Source organism: Martes martes, assembly GCF_963455335.1.
Source record: "Martes martes genome assembly, chromosome: 8".
NCBI classification, from domain to species: Eukaryota; Metazoa; Chordata; class Mammalia; order Carnivora; family Mustelidae; genus Martes; species Martes martes.
Window position 1 is genome coordinate 53,027,731 of NC_137895.1, and position 19,474 is coordinate 53,047,204.

The window sequence follows — 19,474 nt, forward strand, 5'->3', positions numbered from 1 at the left end:
AATTTGGGATGATTTTGTATGATTACCTTCTATTTGTTCAATTTACATCAGAGATCCTGTTCATTTCAACTCTTGTAAGCATTCTGATGAAAATAATTTCTAAATCATACCTCTGTAGTCAATTTTTTTTTTTCACAGAGCATCTGATTTTTTTTTTTTTAAGACTTTATTTATTTATTTGACAGAGATCACAAGTAGGCAGGCAGGCAGAGAGAGAGGAGGAAGCAAGCTCCCTGCTGAGCAGAGAGCCCCATGCGGGACTCGATCCCAGGACGCTGGGATCATGACCTGAGCCGAAAGCAGAGGCTTTAACCCGCTGAGCCACCCAGGTTCCCCAGCATCTGATTTTTAATATTCATGTTGATCTTGTAGTGCCCTGATTTTTGTTTTCTTTTCCCCCCAACTGGTATATTTCAGAGTTACTGTCCAGGTTCTGTTGCCACCGTTCTTATCAAACAGTCTGTGTCAGTTTTATGGTTCACTTCTATATTTAGAGTGGGGTGGCATGGTTCTCTGGTTAACGGAAACTGCAAAACTGAGATGTGTTGATACTGACTTACTTACATGTTTCCATGCTTTCTCCCCCTCCCCCGAAATTTAAGGCTAATTTAACTATTTGATTGGGCTGTACAAGGAATCAGATGCATTGTGGAGATGAACAAAAAGTGATCTAATGATTCCTTATGAATCATAGGTCAGCTGTCAGTTTCTGGGTACAGGTTTTGTTCCCGAGACATCAGTAGACAGCTTGCCTGGCTGCAGGAAACTTGAAACTTTCTTTCAGTCTCCTCCCACCCTCATTCCCTAGGAACTGCCCCCGCACGCCCCTCCTGTTATTCTTGAGAATCACTGGAGACCACAAGGTGTCACTAAGCTCTGCAGACAAGTCAGCTCCTACTTGGATATTCTTGTCTTCCTATCAATTTGTTCCTGATGTGGTCAGGGTTTTCTCTCATTCCCTAAGTTTGTTGTATGGTGTCTACTAATTGCATTTTTTTCTTTTTTCCTTTCTTATTGGTAAGCTGCGGTAAGTCAGTCAGTGACTGATGTGAACAGTTGCTGTCGATATCTCAGAAGACCATAGAGAAAAAGGGCAAAGTTTTCTGGCTCCATCTGCTGGAGAGAGTCTGTACTGCTTGTTTTTGTTACCAGATAAAGTCGTCTGAGATAAGCTAGAAAAGTTCCTAGATACAGCTGGACATTTTTCAGGAATTTGGCCTAAAGATAAAACTACTGTTAGCAGCATTGTGAGGGACTGAGTATAGGGAAGTTCTGGATTTTCAGCATTGCAAAATGTCTTTTGTTAAAGTGAGGGCATCAATTGGAGAGGACTGAGATCTTGAAAACAGGAATGGGGACATACGGAAAGATTCTAATCAAGCAAGCTAGGGACATGGAACCCTAAATTCTATTGAGTTTTTTTTTTTTTCTAATTAATGTAGTCATTCCACCCATCCAAAGAGGTTAACCTTGCTTTGCTTGAAGCACCTGTAATGCCCTCCCTTAAGTAGATGGATTCTAGGTCAAGTGAACAGAAGTCTAACCTGAATTCTATGAATAAGAGATCATGCCCCTTCAGCCAATTTCCTGACTTGAACCATTGTACAGGCTCAGAATCTCTTTAATTAAAACTGGGAGGCAAGCTTTTGAGAAAGAACTCTATGAAACAAGAAAACAAATTATATAGTTCATTTCTCCCCATTCTTCCCCAAAAGGATCTATGACCATTAACCTGAACGACTATGCATTGAGGAAAGGGAAATAATTAGACTTTTGAGGAGTTTCTGGGCAGTGGCTCTGAATGGATACTAATTTCAGGAGACCCAAACCGTCATTGTATTATACTGATCAGAGTAGGGGCATAAGGAGGTCAGATGATGAATGAAGTTGTGGCTTAGGTGTGCTCATAGGTCAGCCTATTTTCTTCATCCATCAGAGACTTCTCCCTGGGAAGACCCTTCAGCTAAGCCCGTGGATGTCGGTGTAGCTTCTATCTCCTGAAGACTATAATCCAAGAACTCCTGGAGATATATCTATATCTGTATCTATATATATATATGTATATATACATATATATAGTGTGTATATATGTGTGTGTGTATATATAAATACATATATATATGAATATATATATATTGGAATGGATTTCCAAATTTGAGCGAAGAAAGAAAATAAGGGATCATTCCCAAAATATCTGAGGCAAGATTAGCAAACGAATTATTCTGGGACCACCAAAGAATCACTTGCTAGACTCCACCCTAGAATCACATGAGTGGAAAACACCCCACTCCATGCCCTTTAGTGAAAGAATGTGAACCAGAGTACCTGCAGTGTCATCAGCAGCATCTGAATTCCAAGACCTTTGTAGACCACTTGCAGCACAAAGTGTTAGGTATTTTTTTTTAAAAGATTTTATTTGTTTATTTGGAGGGGGCAGGTACAGAGGGAGAAGCAGACTCTTGCTGAGCAGGGAGCCTGATGTGGGGCTCGATCCCAGGACCCCAGGATCATGAACCGAGCAGAAGCCAGCCTCTTAACAGACTGAGCCACTCAGGCATCCCAAGTGTTAGGTAATTTTGTTTCTATCCCTTGTACAAAGCAAGGCCTTGGTGATTATTGTCCCTTGAAATATTTTGTGTTTTCAAGTAGTTTAGTCTGAAAATCAGGCTAATAAATTTTCTTATAGTTTTATAAACATTATTGTGCTCATAAAATAAAACTTTTTTTTTTTTTTGCTGGAATGTAGTGCTAACATGCCACAATATGAATGTTTTACCCATCAGTTTATATAACTGTCCAACTCAACATACACAAGTTGGTTTGTTGTTGTTATGATATGATGTGCAAGAAAACGTGTAAATTTGTGATCACCATAAAGAGGTGAGCATAAACATCACAAATAAAGTTTGTCTCTGAAGCATTTAACCCTTCATATAAACTTCTTTGGCATTTGTACAATTCTCTTTCAATATCAGTCACCCACGCAGAATAATTCTTCAGTTTTCCCCTGGCACAGAATGACTTACCAATTGATTCTCCATTGTCGGAGTCTCTGTTTCTTTTCCAGCCTGTCTCCCCAGCCACACATCAGTATTTTACTTCTGCGATCGCTTAGAGAAAACTTAATATACTGAATATACAAAATCGTCTTTTGAGGATTTATTATGTGCTAGACAATTTAAAAGACACTAGAAATACAAAAACAGATACAGAAAACTTATGTAATTTACACTCAGGTGAGGGTGGAGGGTGGAGAACATTAATCAAATATTCACTCAAAGATTGATATATGTAAGACCAAAAATGTGATAAGTATTGGGGAAAGGACTATAATGTTGGGATATTCAACCTTGTTATGGAACTCAATAAAGGGTTCTTAAAAATTCAGCTTATATACAAAGGATGTTTGAGAGTTCACCCAATGGAGAAGAGAGAAAAGAGAATTCAAGATATAGGGGAAATGTCTGTAATGCAGTCTGGTGAAATTCTGTATGAGTTCTTGAAATTTTGTCTAATGTGGCTGTGGTGTTGGGAGTTTGGGTAAGTTTTGTGTAGACAGACACTGACTAAGTAAGCAAGGATGAGACCTAAGGAGGAATTTCTAAGCTGTATTACAGAGATTGGTGTTATTTTAAGAAAGATGTTGAAGTGTTTTTCAAAAGAAAGTGTGAATTGTCAGTATATGTATTTTTTAAGTATCACCTAGGTTTCATGGCAGAGAGTAACTGAAATGGGTTAGGAGTAGAACAGGAAGACCCTGTTATGGCAGTTATTTAACATTTTATTTTTTATTATTTTTTTCTTTTTTAAAGATTTTATTTATTTATTTGACAGAGAGAGCTCACAAGGAGACAGAGAGGCAGGCAGAGAGAGAGAGGGGGGAAGCAGGCTCCCTGCTCAGCAGAGAGCGCGATGCGGGGCTCGATCCCAGGACCCTGGGATCATGACCTGAGCCGAAAGCAGAGGTTTTAACCCACTGAGCCACCCAGGCGCCCCTTGTTATTTAACATTTTAATTCTTTGTTATTAAGATTGTGAAAATGGTGAAGAGAAGAGGTCAGATTTGAGAGATATTAGTAAAAAAAAAAACAGGTGACGAGACTTGGTTTTGTGAGAAACAGAGTGGAGAGCAGCCTAGAAGTGTGGGCCAGAGAGAGAGTGGTAACGAGACAGCCAGTTTATAGGTTGTGTAATTTCTTATATGGTGTACCATTGACTGAGAGGCTAAGTGCTGGAGGGTTTTTCCTTTTGTGAGGAAAGTTAATGAATTATTTTTATACATTGAGTTTGAAATGCCTTTGAGATTTTAGATTTGATAGGTTAAATAAGCACTAGGGTCTGGTGATCAGGGAAGGACTGGGCCAGAGATGTAAATTTGAGAGGAATTACTTTGTACGTCGTGGTCATTGAAGTTGGAAGAATGTAAGGATATTGTAGAGGCAAGATGTAGAGAAGACTGAAGTTCCAAAAATACAGGCAAAAAGAGTCATTGGTCATTGATTATGCAGATTAAAAATATATTCATTCTATCTACTCAGTTTCTATGACATTTCATTTCCTCTATTAGCCTTCCTACATCTCTGAGAAATAGTACTATACCCACACGAATGAACAAATGTGTGTGTGCATGAGCACACACACAGAGCCCTCTGGACTCTGATATAGTCTGATATCAAACTTCATGTGGTGTCATGTGTCTTTTAGTCAGAGAAATGGAGACTGATTTTCTGCAGTGCGGATTAGAGTTGGCAAATCCACTGGTCATTTTGCTCACAGTTTTGGTTGGCAACCTTCCTACGAGACACCTGGGCACATTTCGTGCTCCGGGTTAACCGTTTTTCTTCTATTGAAAACCTATAAAGAAAGAAAATGCTTATCTTTACATCAGTATATGTCCAGAGACTCAAGGAGGCTTCAGAAAATACTTTCTAATTTTTAAAATAAAAAATATGATCATGAAAACAACGTAAACAATACACAGTATGATGGGTAAAGTAATTCTTCCCACCCTCAGTTTTATTTCTCAAGAGAAGCTAATAGTTAATGATGGTTAGTCAGAGATGTGTATGGATGTTGCCAAAAGGGCACCTCTGGTTTGCTTATTTAGAAATTATTGAAATGAGCATAAATTTATATTTTGTAAACTAAACCTGTGCTCTTACAAGAGATTTTACACTTTTCCATTTACCTCTTGAATAAGGTGATAAAATAAAAAGGCACCGTTGGCAAGCCCTATTTCACACCTAAATCTTCTGAGTGGGTCGAGCGAGATTTCTTTTGTTTCTCAACTTTCCAACTAGACCGTTTTATACATGTATTTATCAGATCATGAGTCAGTCAGGAAATTTATACCTGTTTCTAACAACATCAGACGACTCTTTCTTGTCACACAATATAGGATTCAGACTGCAAGAAAGCTAAAAAACAATAAACTCACAAATGGGAGTCAAAAGGTTTGTTGTCTACCCAGGTCCATGACTGCATTCCAGGTGGAATAGATAGTCCAATCCAGTAAAACACTGAGGTATTGAGGTACCGCCACAGGAAACTCTAAAGAGAATCAGAAATGTTACATGAAACAACTGACTGATCCTTACAGATACAAAAAATTATATATCTCTAGCGAAGCTCCTATGTGTTTGGCCCCGTGCTAGAAGCAGGAAAGGGACAGGTAAGACATATCCCACATTTTTTTTTTTTCAAAAAAGATTTTATTTATTTGAGAGAGAGCATGAGTTGAGGGGAGAGGCAAAAGGAGAGGGAGAAATGGGGCTGGATCCCAGGACCCTGGGATCATGACCTAGCTGAAGTCAGACACTTAACCGACTGAGCCACCCAGGTGCGCCTACTTCACATTTTTCTAACAGATCAGAGCAGAGGGACAAACTACTGCCGTGCAATGTGGCAACAATAAGGTGGAATTATGTTTGGTTGCAGGAGATACTAAGGCTGTGAAGTCAAACTTTCAAATTCGTGTCCTGCCTCTACTGTTTACTACCATGCATCTCTGCACAGTTACTAAATTTTTTACTTGTTTTCCCCAATCTCTGCAACTCAGATTATTATAATACCTATCTCAAAGAGCTACCATTGTTTTGCTATTAAATAATATTGTTATATACTGCCTGGCACATAATAAATCCTCATTACATAAATGTTAGTGATTATTGTTAAGTACGAGTATGAAATAATATATAGAAGGAGGGGAATATACAGGGAAAATTAAAGAAAGCAAGCAATGTTTGAGCTGGTGTGAGACATACTGTTCATAGTTTCTGAATATCTCTTTTTCTATAGTAATATAACCCCTGAGCCATATAAATGGCCAGATGTAATGAAGGCTATATTTCTAAGGCTCCCTCTTGGCTAAAGTGTGACAATGTGACTGACCTAATTTCTGGCTAGTGAATTAGCCAGATACTGAAATTCTAATCACACATTTAAAAGCTAGGGCTATATCTTTCCATTCGTCATTCTCCTCCTTTCTGACGGTTAGCACGTGGATATGATATAAATCAACTGGAAATAGGTAGACACAGAGAGCACCCTACTGTTGAGCCCAGAAATCCATAGCTGTACGGACTACAATGTAGTTGACATGACCTATTGCATATATGAATAGACAGATTTTCCTCCTATTGTAACACTTTGAAATTGGAAACATCAGTCTATAGCTTGTAGCAGTTTAATTGGGAGCTTTTTTTTTCGCTTTTTAATTGTGCTAATGCTTTTAAGTGTACTGATGTTACCTCTTATAATTAAAAGTGTTTTAGATTCAATATACAAAGTACACAACTACCTTGTTTAAGCTCCAGTGATTTTGGTTCTCCCTCACCTGCAGCCAAACTCATATGCCAAATGTCATAACTGTTTGTAGGAACATAAATAGTCATTGGCATACAAGAGAGAGAATAGTGTTTTTCCATTGAATTATCTTTGCACCGTAGCCAAAAAATCAGTTGACTAAATTTTGGTAGGCCTGTTTCTAGTGTCTCCGTTCAGTTTCACTAATCTACATATCTCTCTTCTGCCAATTCTATACTATATTAACTAATTTTTCTTTATAGTAAGACTTGCATTTAATAATGTACATTTTCCATTCTTCTGCTTGATTTGGGTCTAGTTTGCTCTTTTTCTAGTCTTTTTTTTTTTAAAGAGAAGTTTGGATGATTGATTCTACATTATCTTCTTCTCAAATGTAAACACTCAATGCTATAAATTTCCTTCTAAGCTCTGCTTCAGCTGAACCTGTGACTTTTGATGTTAAAATGTTGTTTTCATTCAATTCATCATATAATTTAAAATTTTTCCTCTGATCACTACTTCTTTGACCCATACATTATTTAGAAGTGTGTTGTTTAATTTTCAAATATTTGGGAATTTTCCAAATATTACTCCGTTCCTAATTTCCAGTTTAATTTTGTTATGGTCTGACACATGTTTTGTATAAAATCTGTATTTGTAATTTTTTAAAGTTTACTGGGTCTCCAAATATGGTCTGTCTTCGTGAAAGTTCTAGGTGTATTGAAAAAAAAAAAAGTGCAATCTGCTTTTGTTGGGTATAGTTTTCTATTAATTAGGTCGAGGATGTTGGCAGGGATGCCGAGAAACGGAACCCTCCTACACCGCTGGTGGGAATGCATGCCGGTGCAGCCACTCTGGAAAACAGCATGGAGGTTCCTCAAAAAGTTGAAAATAGAGCTATCCTACAACCCAGAAATTGCACTACTGGGTGTTACCCTAAAGATACAAATGTAGCGCTCCAAAGGGGCACGTGCACCTGAAAGTTTATAGGAACAATGTCTACAATAGCCAAACTATGGAAAGAACCTAGATGTCCATCAACAGATGAATGGATAAAGAAGAGATGGTGTATATATACAATGAAATACTATGGAGCCTTCAAAAGAAATGAAATCTTGCCATTTCCGACAACATGGATGGAACTAGAGGGTATTATGCTAAGTGAAATAAGTTAATCAGAGAAAGACAACTATCATATGATCTCTCTGATATGAGGAATTTGAGAAGCAGGGCAGGGGGTCATGGAGGGAAGGGAGGGAAAATATGAAACAAGATGGGACTGGGGAGGGAGATAAACCATAAGAGACTCTTAATCTCAGGAAACAAGCAGCATTGCCGGGGGGAGGGGGGTAGGAAGAGGGTGGTTGGGTTATGGACATTGGGGAGGGTAAGAGCTATGGTGAGTGCCATGAAATGTGTAAACCCGATGATTCACAGACCTGTACCCTTGGGGCAAATAATATATTATATGTTAATAAAAATAATTTTTAAAAAGATTAATTAGGTCGAATTGGTTGAAAGCATTGTTCAGGTTATTTATTTATTTATTTATGGGACTTCTTTTATCAGTTACTCAAAGAGGAGTGTTGACAACTCCAACTGTAATTGTGAATTTCTCCATTTCCCTTTTTAGTTCTATCGGTGTTAACCTTGTTGCATATACATATATAATTGACCCCTGCTATGAGATTCAGGGGACAGAGAGGGGTAATATTATGGACTGAATTGTGTCTCTCTAAAATTCCTATGTTGCAGTCTTAACCCCAGTATCTCAAAATATGACTGCATTTGAAGTCACAGCCTTTAACGAGGTCATGAAGCTAAAGTAGGACTACTAGAGTGGGTCTTAATTAAGTCTGATTGGTGGCCTTATAAGAAAAATTTGGACACACAGAGAGATACAGATGCACATACGCAGAGGAAAGACCATGTGAGGACACAGTAGAAAGGTGGCCTGCTGAAAGCCAAGGAGAGAGTCATCATGAGAAATGAAACTTGCCAATATTTTGATCTTGGCCTTGCAACCTTCAGAACCTGGAGAAATTAATCTCTATTGCCTAAGTCATTAAATGTGTGGTACTCTGTTATGGCAGCCCTGGCAAACTCATATAACCCCTTTATCATTGTGCAATAGTTCTCCTTGTTCTTGGAACTGTCTTGTTTCTTCCTCCTCCTCCTCCTCCTCCTCCTCCTCCTCTTCTTCTTCTCCTTCTCCTTCTTCTCCTTCTCCTCCTCCTCCTCCCACTTCCCCCCTCTCCCTCTCCCCCCCCCCTTCCTTATACATTGTACTTGCTTGTTGTAAGCTGTCTAGCATGTGGCGACTGAGTTAAATAGTTGTGTGGATAGAAATGAACACAGAGTTCCTTCTCCTGTGTCTTCAATGTGGGGTTTATCATTACAGGGGTGAGTGTGCGAATTATTGCTACCCTCAATGCGCCACAGGTTTCAAATTCCTGTAATGTCTCGTGTTTCTTGGTTTTTGTTTGTTTGCCAGAGAAACATCTGCTTGACCTGAGCATTTCAGTTTCCCTTTGCACCATGCCTCAGAGAAGATCTCTCTGCATGTTCTTCCTCCTCCCCTGTTCCTCTGCCAGCAGTGTTCTTCTTGACTTCCTGTTTGAAATCTGTTAGCTGTGACAGTTAGAGGCAGTGCACGCAGTGGTCTTGCTTGTTCTGATTATGCCCCGTCTTAGGCAGTCACTCACCCCTGTGTCTTCTCTGTGTGGCTTTCTCCCTTCTGCCACCCCTACCCTGCCTGTAACTGTAATCCCATCCAGTATTCTCGCCCCTCCCACAGAAGTATCTTTTGTCCCCATCCTCTTTCGCACCTGCAGCAGTGTTTCGCACCAGTTCCCCAAGGGCACTTGTCTTTCTCACCAACACATGCATGAAAGCTGTTGTTCCATAGCGCACAGGGCAGACTGGGGACAAGGATCTTGGCGGAATTCCTTGCCACTTCAACATTGCTGTTTTCTTCTCCCCGGTCTGGACTGCGAAGGACACATTCTCATGGTTCTTTCTAATCTTGAGAACCAGTGGCATTTACAGAAAAAAATAGCCTTCAAGGGGTTGTAGGATCCCCCAGTTTCTGCCAAGCCCGGGAGCTTCATTCACATTGTTTTTGCCCACTTGCACTCAGACTTAACTCATTTTTCAATTACTCTGACAGAACTCCCCTTTCTGATGTCTGGTGTCTGATTTGTGTGTTCCAAGTAAGTGAGGACATGTCTTCTCTCCCACAGGTACCTGTTTCAGCATAGATTTTGGCTCTGCAAACTTAACTTTCCAATGAATTTGAAACAAGCTGGCAATTTAAAGTTAATCGACTCTTTCTCATTTAAAAATTGTAGTAACATTTCAAGATCTTTGCATCATTCGTGAAAGCTATAAACCTCCTTTCTTTTCCTGGTTTTTTTTTTTTGTTTAACTATCTCTTTTTCTCACTCTCTTCTTCTTCCTCCTTTTTTCCCTCCTCTTTCTACTTTTCTTTCTTTCTTTTTTTTTTTTTTTTTTGCCATATAATGGCACAAGGGAATTCTAGATGGACAAATAATTCTCTTTGTTTCATTTTATTCTTTACTTATTGAGAACTGGAAAAGTATTTGCTAGAAAATTATTTTCTGGTTTTTGGAGGAATTATTCTTTTCTAATATATATTTTAATCTGACTGTTACATGTCTTTTTTGGAAAAGAAATATGTACGTGTAAATCCTATGCTGATTCCATTCAGATTCTTATTTATGCATGAAAGAGAACAATTATATCTGGCCCATTCATTTGCTTAGGAATAATGTGAGAGAGGTAATCTAAACAGGAAGAAGAAAGTTTCTAAACAAACTGAGGGTTGCTGGAGGGGAGTTAGGTGGGGAGATGGGGTAACTGGATGATGGACATTAAGGAGGGCACGTGATGTAATGAACACTTGGTGTTATACACAGCTGGCGAATCACTAAATTCTATCCCTGAAACTAATAATACACTGTACGTTAACTAAATTGAATTTAAATGAAAAATTTAAAAAAAAAGTTGTCTCAGTTTACTGGTCTCCCTAGTCTGGTTAATCAGTTGCCTAGAAGACATGTCTTTTCTGCATTTCAGCATCCTTCCCTTTGATGGTGAGCAGGAAATAGATGAGTATCTGAGTGAAATCTTTCGTTGCATAATTTCTCCATGAAATGATTTATTATTTATCCCTTTCAGAGCATACTCATGAGATGCTTTCCAGTTGATACCTGCTTCCCCTTTTTTGTCTTAAAATTACCTCTTGGAGAAGAAAACGGATCTCTTTTCAGCTCTTAATCTATCCTGGATTTGGCTCATATTTGAATCAATTTGAACTGCATCTGATAGACAGTCTGACTGTTTGAGATTTGGGGTTACTCTGGTTACAGCAAGATGGTAGTTTACTTCTGTTCTTGTTTTTCTTGTTGTGGTGGATTCCTCTCAAACTCAGGAGACTTTTTTTTCTCTTCAGAAGTTTCAACAACTGTGCTATCCACCCCAGATGGCTATGACTCAACCAGGGTAGTAAAGCACTGCTGGTCACTGGGTTTTCAGAATCAGAACCTTTGACATAACTTGTTATGCCAATATATTAATCCTCATGCTGATTATCCTTATTTGATGCTTGCTAATTAACACTTACATTGGCCTTATTAATTAAAGGTTTTATGTCCAACATTCATGCAATGAAACTTCCATTTAAATTAAACCAAAGTTAACAAAGTATTCTGCTCAAGGGAGAGTGAAATGTTAGTGAGGACTATTCTGTATTTCCTTTCTCTCAGTCATCATCTTAATTTTAGCTGCCATGATATCTGACTGCAGCCTTTGGGAATATTGCAATAAACATGAGAGATGAGGTAAGATACTTACTGTCTTATATTTTAAAATGGAATCTAGTTAGCAGTGGGGTTCTTTTGTGGAGGAGAACTTAGATGTACAGTACCAAATGAATTCCTTCAATCCATAGCCAAAAAAAAAAAAAAAAAAGCCTAAAATAATCCTGTAGTTCAATGATTCATTCAGACAGTATTTGCATAGTTAATAGCAATGAAATTTAGAATTTATTTCATAGAAATTTTCAAATATGTGGGACACCTGGGTGACTCAGTAGGTTAAGCATCTGCCTTTGGCTCAGGTCATGATCCCAGTGTCCTGGGATTGAATGCTGCCTAGGGTTCCCTGGTCAGGAGGGAGCCTGCTTCTCCCTCTGTGTGCTCTGCCTGCCACTTTCCCTGCTTGGGCTCTTTCCGACACATAAATAAATAAATAATCTTCAAAAAAAATAAATTTTCAAATATGTAGCACAATGACTGCCTTGAAAATGTGAAAGATGCTATAATCTCTAATCTCTAAGTTTGATATCTCACCATATCAATGAAGTCTTGAATCACCAGGAGATGTGAATTTTTCATGGCACAGTCATTTTTGCTTTCATTCCAAGATTTCTTATCTTCGGCAATCCAGTAACATTTCCCTCCATGTAGCTTCCAGTCTTTAGAGGGACATGATTTGTGAGCAGTGGAGAAATTGAAAGAAACTAGAAGGAACAAGGATAAGTAATTAAAAGAAACTCAGAACCATATCCCTAATATCATATACTGATGAAGTTAAGTGTCTGCCCTGGGTCAGGTCATGATCCCAGGGTCCTGGAATCTAATCTTGCATTGGGCTCCTTGCTCAGTGGGGAAACTGCTTCTCCCTCTGCCTGCTGCTCCCCCTGCTTTTGCTTTCTTTCTCTCTGACAAATAAAGAAATAAGACCTTTAAAAAAAGTAAGAAAAAAAAAAAAGAAATTGAAGTCTTAGAACCAGAGGAAAGAGAAAATAAAGGGAAAAAAGGATGATAGCTAAAATTTCTCCAATGTATTTAAATTTATAAATTTATACTTTCAAGAAACTCATCAAGCCTTAACCAGGATAAATATGAGGAAAATCATATGTGAAAATAAAACAGATTGCTTAAAACCAAAGATAGAGGAAAATCTTGAAAGCAGAGAAAAACTACATGTCATTATGACAGTTTAAAAAGAAAAAAACCCTCATTCTCATCATGCATTGAGGGGGACAGAACATAGTGAAAAATGTCTTCAAGTTTTTGAAGGGAACTAAGAAACAGACTCTTAACTGGAGAGAGCAAACTGAGGGGAGGTGGATGGGGAACGAGTGACGTAGGAGATGGGGATTAAGGAGGGGACTTGCTGTGATGAGCACTGGGTGCTGTACGGGACTATTGAATCACTATATTGTATACCCAAAACTAATATTACACTGTACATAGACTAACTGGAATTTAAATAAAAACCTTAAAAAATTGTTTAAGGGAAAAAAATCAACAAAATATTTCACGTCCAATGAAAATATCTTTCTAAAAGCATGGCAAATTTAAGAAACTTTCAGATAAAAGAAAATTAAATGGATCCATTATCAAATAGTCACCACAGTGAATATCAGAGGAAATTCTTCGGACGATAGGAAATGTTTCTAAGTGGAAACTTTCAAAACCTTTCTTTTTTTTTTTTAAAGATTTTATTTATTTATTTGACAGAGAGAGAGATCACAGTAGACAGAGAGGCAGGCAGAGAGACAGGGAAGCAGGCTCCCTGCTGAGCAGAGGGCCGGATGCGGCACTCGATCCCAGGACCCAGAGATCATGACCTGAGCCGAAGGCAGCGGCTTAACCCACCGAGCCACCCAGGCGCCCCCTAAGTGGAAACTTTCATATCGGAGAGAGAACAACATCAGAAATGGCAAGCATATAGGTAAAAATAAAATTGGAAGGTGAGCAAGGTATATTCAAAGGATCCTTACTCTTGCTTTCAATATTAAGTACACACACTTGTCTCAGTTGTACAGTTTTTCTTTAGATTGATATAATACACCAAGTCCAAACCTTTCCAGGTAATAATGCCAAATATATGCTGTGATTATAGTAAAAGACAGCAACCATGCAACTGGGACTTTTAAGAACATATTTAATAAGAAACTACTATATTTTCACTTCTATATTTCTAATAGTAGATAATTTGACTAGATAGAATGAAGCAGGGCTTCCCAACCATTTTTTTTTTTAAAGATTTTATTTATTTATTTGACAGACAGAGATCACAAGTAGGCAGAGAGGCAGGCAGAGAGAGAGAGGAGGAAGCAGCTCCCTACTGAGCAGAAAGCCCGATGCAATGCTGGGCAATCCCAGGACCCTGGGATCACGACCTGAGCCAAAGGCAGAGGCTTTAACCCACTGAGCCACCCAGGTGCCCCCCCAACCATTTTTTGTATCACAGAATATTAAAAAAAATTTTTCTAAAGTGCAGCAAGATAAATAAATAAAAGTCTACAGTCTACCAGTTAACCACCTGGATCTTTTTAGTTCAAGAACCTTAATACATACAAATGTTAGGGCACACCAGTGAAAAAATGCTCTTTTGAAGATAATTTTTGCTAGAGATAATTAGATCCTAAAAGAATTAGATTAAAGTGTTGCTTAGCATGTAAGAAGTAAGGAAATAGCTAAAGGGAGGCACTTAGCTAGAGGTGAAATGGGGAAATGTTTGCATAAAAGAGTTCATAAGGCAAGGTTCCCCTCGAGGCTAATGATATATATATCAGTGCTAGGGTCATATGACCAAATGTTGAGTTCTCCAAAAGGTGAGGGAGTGAGTCAGTGTGTCTGATTAGTCCAGGGTCTTCAAAAGTGCCTGAAGTCATCCAATCATTATTATAGCTCCTTAGTGTCTCCCTGCACATGAAAATGTAAACTTTGCAAGAAAATATCTTTAATTATTTTTTTAGCAATTCCATCAACTGAAATCATTCAAATTAAAATAAAAACATCCCAAGTACTTGAAAAAACACACAACACAGCGGGAAGTACAAACAGCAGATTTGGTCACCAAAGACTTCAGGTGTTTACAAAATCAAATGTATCATAAATAATAATGTTTTAAATTATTTTAAGAAATAAAAGAGTAAGTAAAAAAAAAAAAAAGGAAAATATCAGATAATAGGAGACTATCAAAAGCTAACAAGTTTGTCTGAGAAGAAGTCCTTAGGACTGAAAACTGATCATTGGGGGAGTTTAGGTGGCTCAGTTGGTTACGCCTCCAACTCCTGGTTTCAGTTCAGGTAGTGATCTCAGGGTCGTGAGATCAGGCCCTGGGTCTGGCTCTGGGTCCAGCTTTGGGTGATTCCACTTGATTCTCTCCCTCTGACCCTCCCCCTGCTCGCTCTCTCTAAAATAAATAAATATATATATATATACGGTTTTATTTTTATTTTTATTATTTTTTTAAGATTTTATTTATTTATTTGACACAGAGAGAGAGATCACAAGTAGGCAGAGAGACAGGCAGAGAGAGAGGGGAAAGCAGGCTTCCCGCTGAGCAGAGAGCCCGATGCGGGGCTCGATGCCAGGACCCTGGGATCATGACCTGAGCCGAAGGCAGAGGCTTAACCCACTAAGCCACCCAGGTGCCCCAATATATACCTTTTTTAAAGGTATATATTTTTTTTTTAAAAAAAGAGAATACTTTGATCATTGAAATTAGACTCCATGAATGAGTCTGTTGCTTAGACACAGGAAGAGAGGGCCTTTGTAAGCTGCAGGATACACCTGGAAACATTGCCTTCAGCACAAATCGACAACAACGAAGACAAAAATGGGACTGTAAGTGAAATGAAGGAGCATAAGTCTATTGTACATCTAAATTCTAGATTTAGATTCTAGAAAGAAAATAGAGAGGTTATCAAAGCATTAGAAATGATGGCTGAATAGATCAATTAAGTTTTACTTCACATATTTTAAAGTTTTATTGTTTTTCTTTCCTGATGAATTGATCTAAGACTCTAGGAGCAGTGGCTTACACATTTATAAGAATAGGATGAAGATTAGAAAACAGGTTTGGGGCACCTGGGTGACTCAGCTAGTTAAGTGTGCGTTTGGCTCAGGTCAGGATCCTAGGGTTCTGGGAAGAGTCCTGCATCAAGTTCCTTGCTCAGTGGGGAGCCTGCTTTTCTCTCTGCCTGCCACTCCCCATGCTTGTGCTCTCCCTCTGTGACAAATAAAGAATAAAATCTTAAAAAAAAAAAAAGAAAACAGGTTTGACAGAATTTAAAGCTAGAGCTTTATTTAATACCACTACTACTGCCTCTGTAGTAGGTAATAGTACACTGCAGTGCTTTTTCTCTGGGAATAGTGTCTCATAAAATTTGCCCTCAAAGTCACAGAAGTTAAAAAAAAAAAAAAAGAACATATAGTGTATCAGTTTTTAGAATGTGGTCAAGGGGACTTGGAGATATCAAAGTCCAATTTAATGTTTTAATGCATTCCCAGAATTTGTATGTACACTACATTATGGACTGGTAGGTCTTTCTAATAGAATTATACCTGGATGTTCAAAATAAGAATGATATATAGTTTTTCAATATGGAGTTAAGAATTAAATTAACAAAAATTTTTTAATACCCTCCCCAATGTCCATCGCCCAGCCACCCTATCCCTACTCCCCCAATCCCCAGCAACTCTCAGTTTGTTTCCCGAGATTAAGAGTCTCTTATGGTTTGTCTCCCTTCCCAGTCCCATCTTGTTTCACTTTTTCACTCCCTTCTCCCCACAACCCCCCTGCCCTGCCTCTCAAATTCCTCGTATCATTGTCTTTCTCTGATTGACTTTAACAAATTTAAAGATGTAATAAAACCACTGGAAAAAAAATGCGGAAAGGCTGAATAATTGTTTTCTTGACTTTTAAAAGTGTGCAAATATGAAAGAGCAAGAGAAAGATTAACATAACATTACCATTTACAATAATTTTGCATGTAATAAGATTACCTGGTAAAAAAAATGAATATATCATGAACTTTAAGAATGAAAATAAGGGCGCCTGGGTGTCTCAGTCGTTAAGTGTCTGCCTTTGGCTCAGGTCATGATCCCAGGGGCCTGGAATGGAGCCCCTCATTGGGCTCCCTGCTCAGCGGGGAGTCTGCCTCTCCCTCTCCCACTCCCCCTGCTTGTGTTCCCTCTCTCGCTGTTTCTCTCTCTGTCAAATAAACAAATAAAATCTTAAAAAAAAAAAGAATGAAAATATTTTGACTACATTCTGCACTTGTAATCTCTTCCAGTCCTGCCCATGTTGCTACAAAAGTTGGGTATTCGTCCTTTCTGATGGAGGCATAATACTCCATAGTGTATATGGACCACATCTTCCTTATCCATTCATCCGTTGAAGGGCGTCTTGGTTCTTTCATATGTCCCAATTGAAATAAAAAAGATAAAATGCAATCATTTCCATGAAATACCTTTTCATTAATCTAGAACTCTTTATAAGCTCATGTTTCTCATTTGCCTTGGATCCTTGAACATTTTTGTATAGACTAAAATGGATCCATAAAAAACAATGACCTAAACCGTCCCTCTATAGGGTAGAGGAATCTCTCTTTTCAAATATATTCTGGTAAAACCGATGTTACTGTCCTTGTCTCTGGAATTAGACAACATAAAATAATGTTACCTGTTGAGGTGATTGCTCCAGATTTATTTTTACCAGTACAGAATTTCTCTTTTGATTCATTTTCCACTGCATTATGTCTTGCATATTTCAACTGGATAACTGATGAAAGAAGAAACATATATTCCTAATTAAATACAAAGCATAAAACTATTGGGTTCTAGTGACTCTCAAGTTCAATAATGTAGACATTCCATTGTAAGTTAAGTAATTAAAAACTTAAGGAGACAAACAACACTATTTTTCTAAGGATTGATCTTTTCTTTGCATTCTTATTACTTTTATTAACATATTAATAAAAATATGATCTGGGAGAAGAGGGCTAGTCACCTAACTTTTTTTTCTTGGAGTTTTCATATTTATTTTAATGAACACAAAATAACCAGCTCTGGACATAAGCCTCATTTGTATAGTTTGGGTTTAGTGATATATCGTTAAATTCTGTCAAGTGTCACGTGATTCAGGGGGAAGATTTTATATATTTTGGTTTGGTTCATAACTCTGGTTCTTTCAAGATTTTGCATGTGAAAGCTGCATAGAGAAGGGTAGGGTGAGCCCAGAGTAGTTTTTCTCCAATGAGGAAGCTATTTTTTTTTTTTTTTTTTGAGGGCCATTTAACTGAGCTTCTTTTTGGTAACTTCTAATTTCATAATATTGTGTATTATGCAATTAAATGTTTAAAATCTATTTTAGTAATGAAACTATTAGTAACAAAAATATTTTATTAAAAAACTGCTATGCTAGTAACAAACAAATCTATTAACATAACAAAAAATATATAGAAGAGATTTTTTATGTTAATTATTTTTGCTTCCCTCTACCCTAATTTTACAGCTGCAATTAGACAATAAGTTATCTTAAACTAGTTAAATAGCTTTCTGGGGCTAAGGTTTGTATGCATTGGCCTGTTCTAGGATTTCATCTGAAAGCCTGAATTCCTTGGAATATATATAGTCTGTATATTACCTTTGTTCTATAGATATATGTGAAGAACTTTTCTCCAAACATTTATTCAATAATTAAAATATTTGCTATCTGAATATTGAATTATCCTCTTATGTCCAAAGTACATGAGTACAATTTTTAAATGCTCAAGTTAGTTGACTAATTGTTGGCAGATTTCTCACTTATTGATACAAGATTGATAGTGCCCAGGAGTAGCTAATATGAATAAACTTATATAGAAATATACTACATAATTTAATTTCCTTTTATCTGAATGTAGTTTTAGAGAAGCTTGTGTATAACTCACTATCAAACTGCATTGTGTGATTTGATCACAAAATATAAACATAAACTTGACTTCTCTTTCCTTTATCAGTGAAATTAATCCATAATGACATCGCATGCTGAAGGTCTATGAAAAAAATCTCTAATTTTAATTTTTTCAAATTTCATATGTTCTATGAAATTGTCCTGTATTGTTCAGGAAACACTTGAACAGCAAACACAATTACAGCAGGTCATTAAAGAAAAATGCTTTAGGATAAATGAATAATCTTGATTAATTACTTACTCAAAATGCTCAGCACAATTACTGTTACAAATAGAGTGACGATCATTGCACATCCAACTTTCAGGAAAATTCCATGATGGTGAGAATCTACAATATTGGATAGATTGGACAGATAGAATTTGATCGTAAGACCAGCAGTTAATTCCTTATATAGTTAGAGGTAAGAGGGAGCTGAATAAACTTTCTTGGTTATCATGCTTCTAAGTTAATTTCCTTTGAAATACATAGACCCAGCTTCTTTTTGCTCATGTGCACACACACACACAGAACATATTTGGTTCTCTGGTTTGTGGAAAGGAGACTTATAAAACTGTGAATGGATATGAGTTTTTCTTTGTGGGTTCATCATATGTGTTTCACAGCATTAATCTTACAGTGATCTGCTCTCTGCAGTCCTATGTTTTTATATAAGACTGAGACCCTCCAGATTCTCTTGTAAGTTTGTTGACAACACCCACCTATTTGGATTAATCCATTCTTTTCTCTCTTATGTAATATGCCTACTTTACATAGGGATACATAACTGTAATTTCATACATTTCACTCATTTTTATTTTAAAATAAAAGTACTTTTAGGGATTACCTTGTCCAATGTCTACATATTTATGTGGATATTCAAGTCCACAATCACAGTTATTTGAAAAGAGAGCTG

The 19,474-nt window shown here is 37.5% G+C and overlaps 1 protein-coding gene across 1 annotated transcript; it reads right to left on the minus strand.

Annotated features, from left to right (window-relative positions):
* Positions 1–3,145: 3,145 nt before the first annotated feature.
* Positions 3,146–18,903, minus strand: LOC308348209 (killer cell lectin-like receptor subfamily F member 1). Its single transcript, XM_080812182.1, has 5 exons — positions 18,823–18,903; positions 17,310–17,408; positions 12,176–12,345; positions 5,437–5,549; positions 3,146–4,853 (listed from the first exon to the last, which is right to left on the minus strand). The coding sequence occupies exons 1-5, from the start codon at positions 18,866–18,868 to the stop codon at positions 4,739–4,741; spliced, it is 543 nt and encodes a 180-aa protein (XP_080668308.1). The 5' UTR covers positions 18,869–18,903; the 3' UTR covers positions 3,146–4,738.
* Between the last annotated feature and the right edge of the window lie 571 nt (positions 18,904–19,474).

Bases quoted from the DNA above. Each gene is read 5' to 3' on its own strand.
- LOC308348209 (XM_080812182.1), bottom strand. From the start codon at position 18,868: ATGATCGTCACTCTATTTGTAACAGTAATTGTGCTGAGCATTTTGA. The intron at 12,346-17,309 runs GTAACATTATTT...TGTTCCTTCTAG, and splicing joins TGGAGCAATCACCTCAACAG to TTTCTTTCAATTTCTCCACT. The intron at 4,854-5,436 runs GTGAGTTTATTG...CTTTCTTTATAG, and splicing joins AAACCTTTTGACTCCCATTT to GTTTTCAATAGAAGAAAAAC.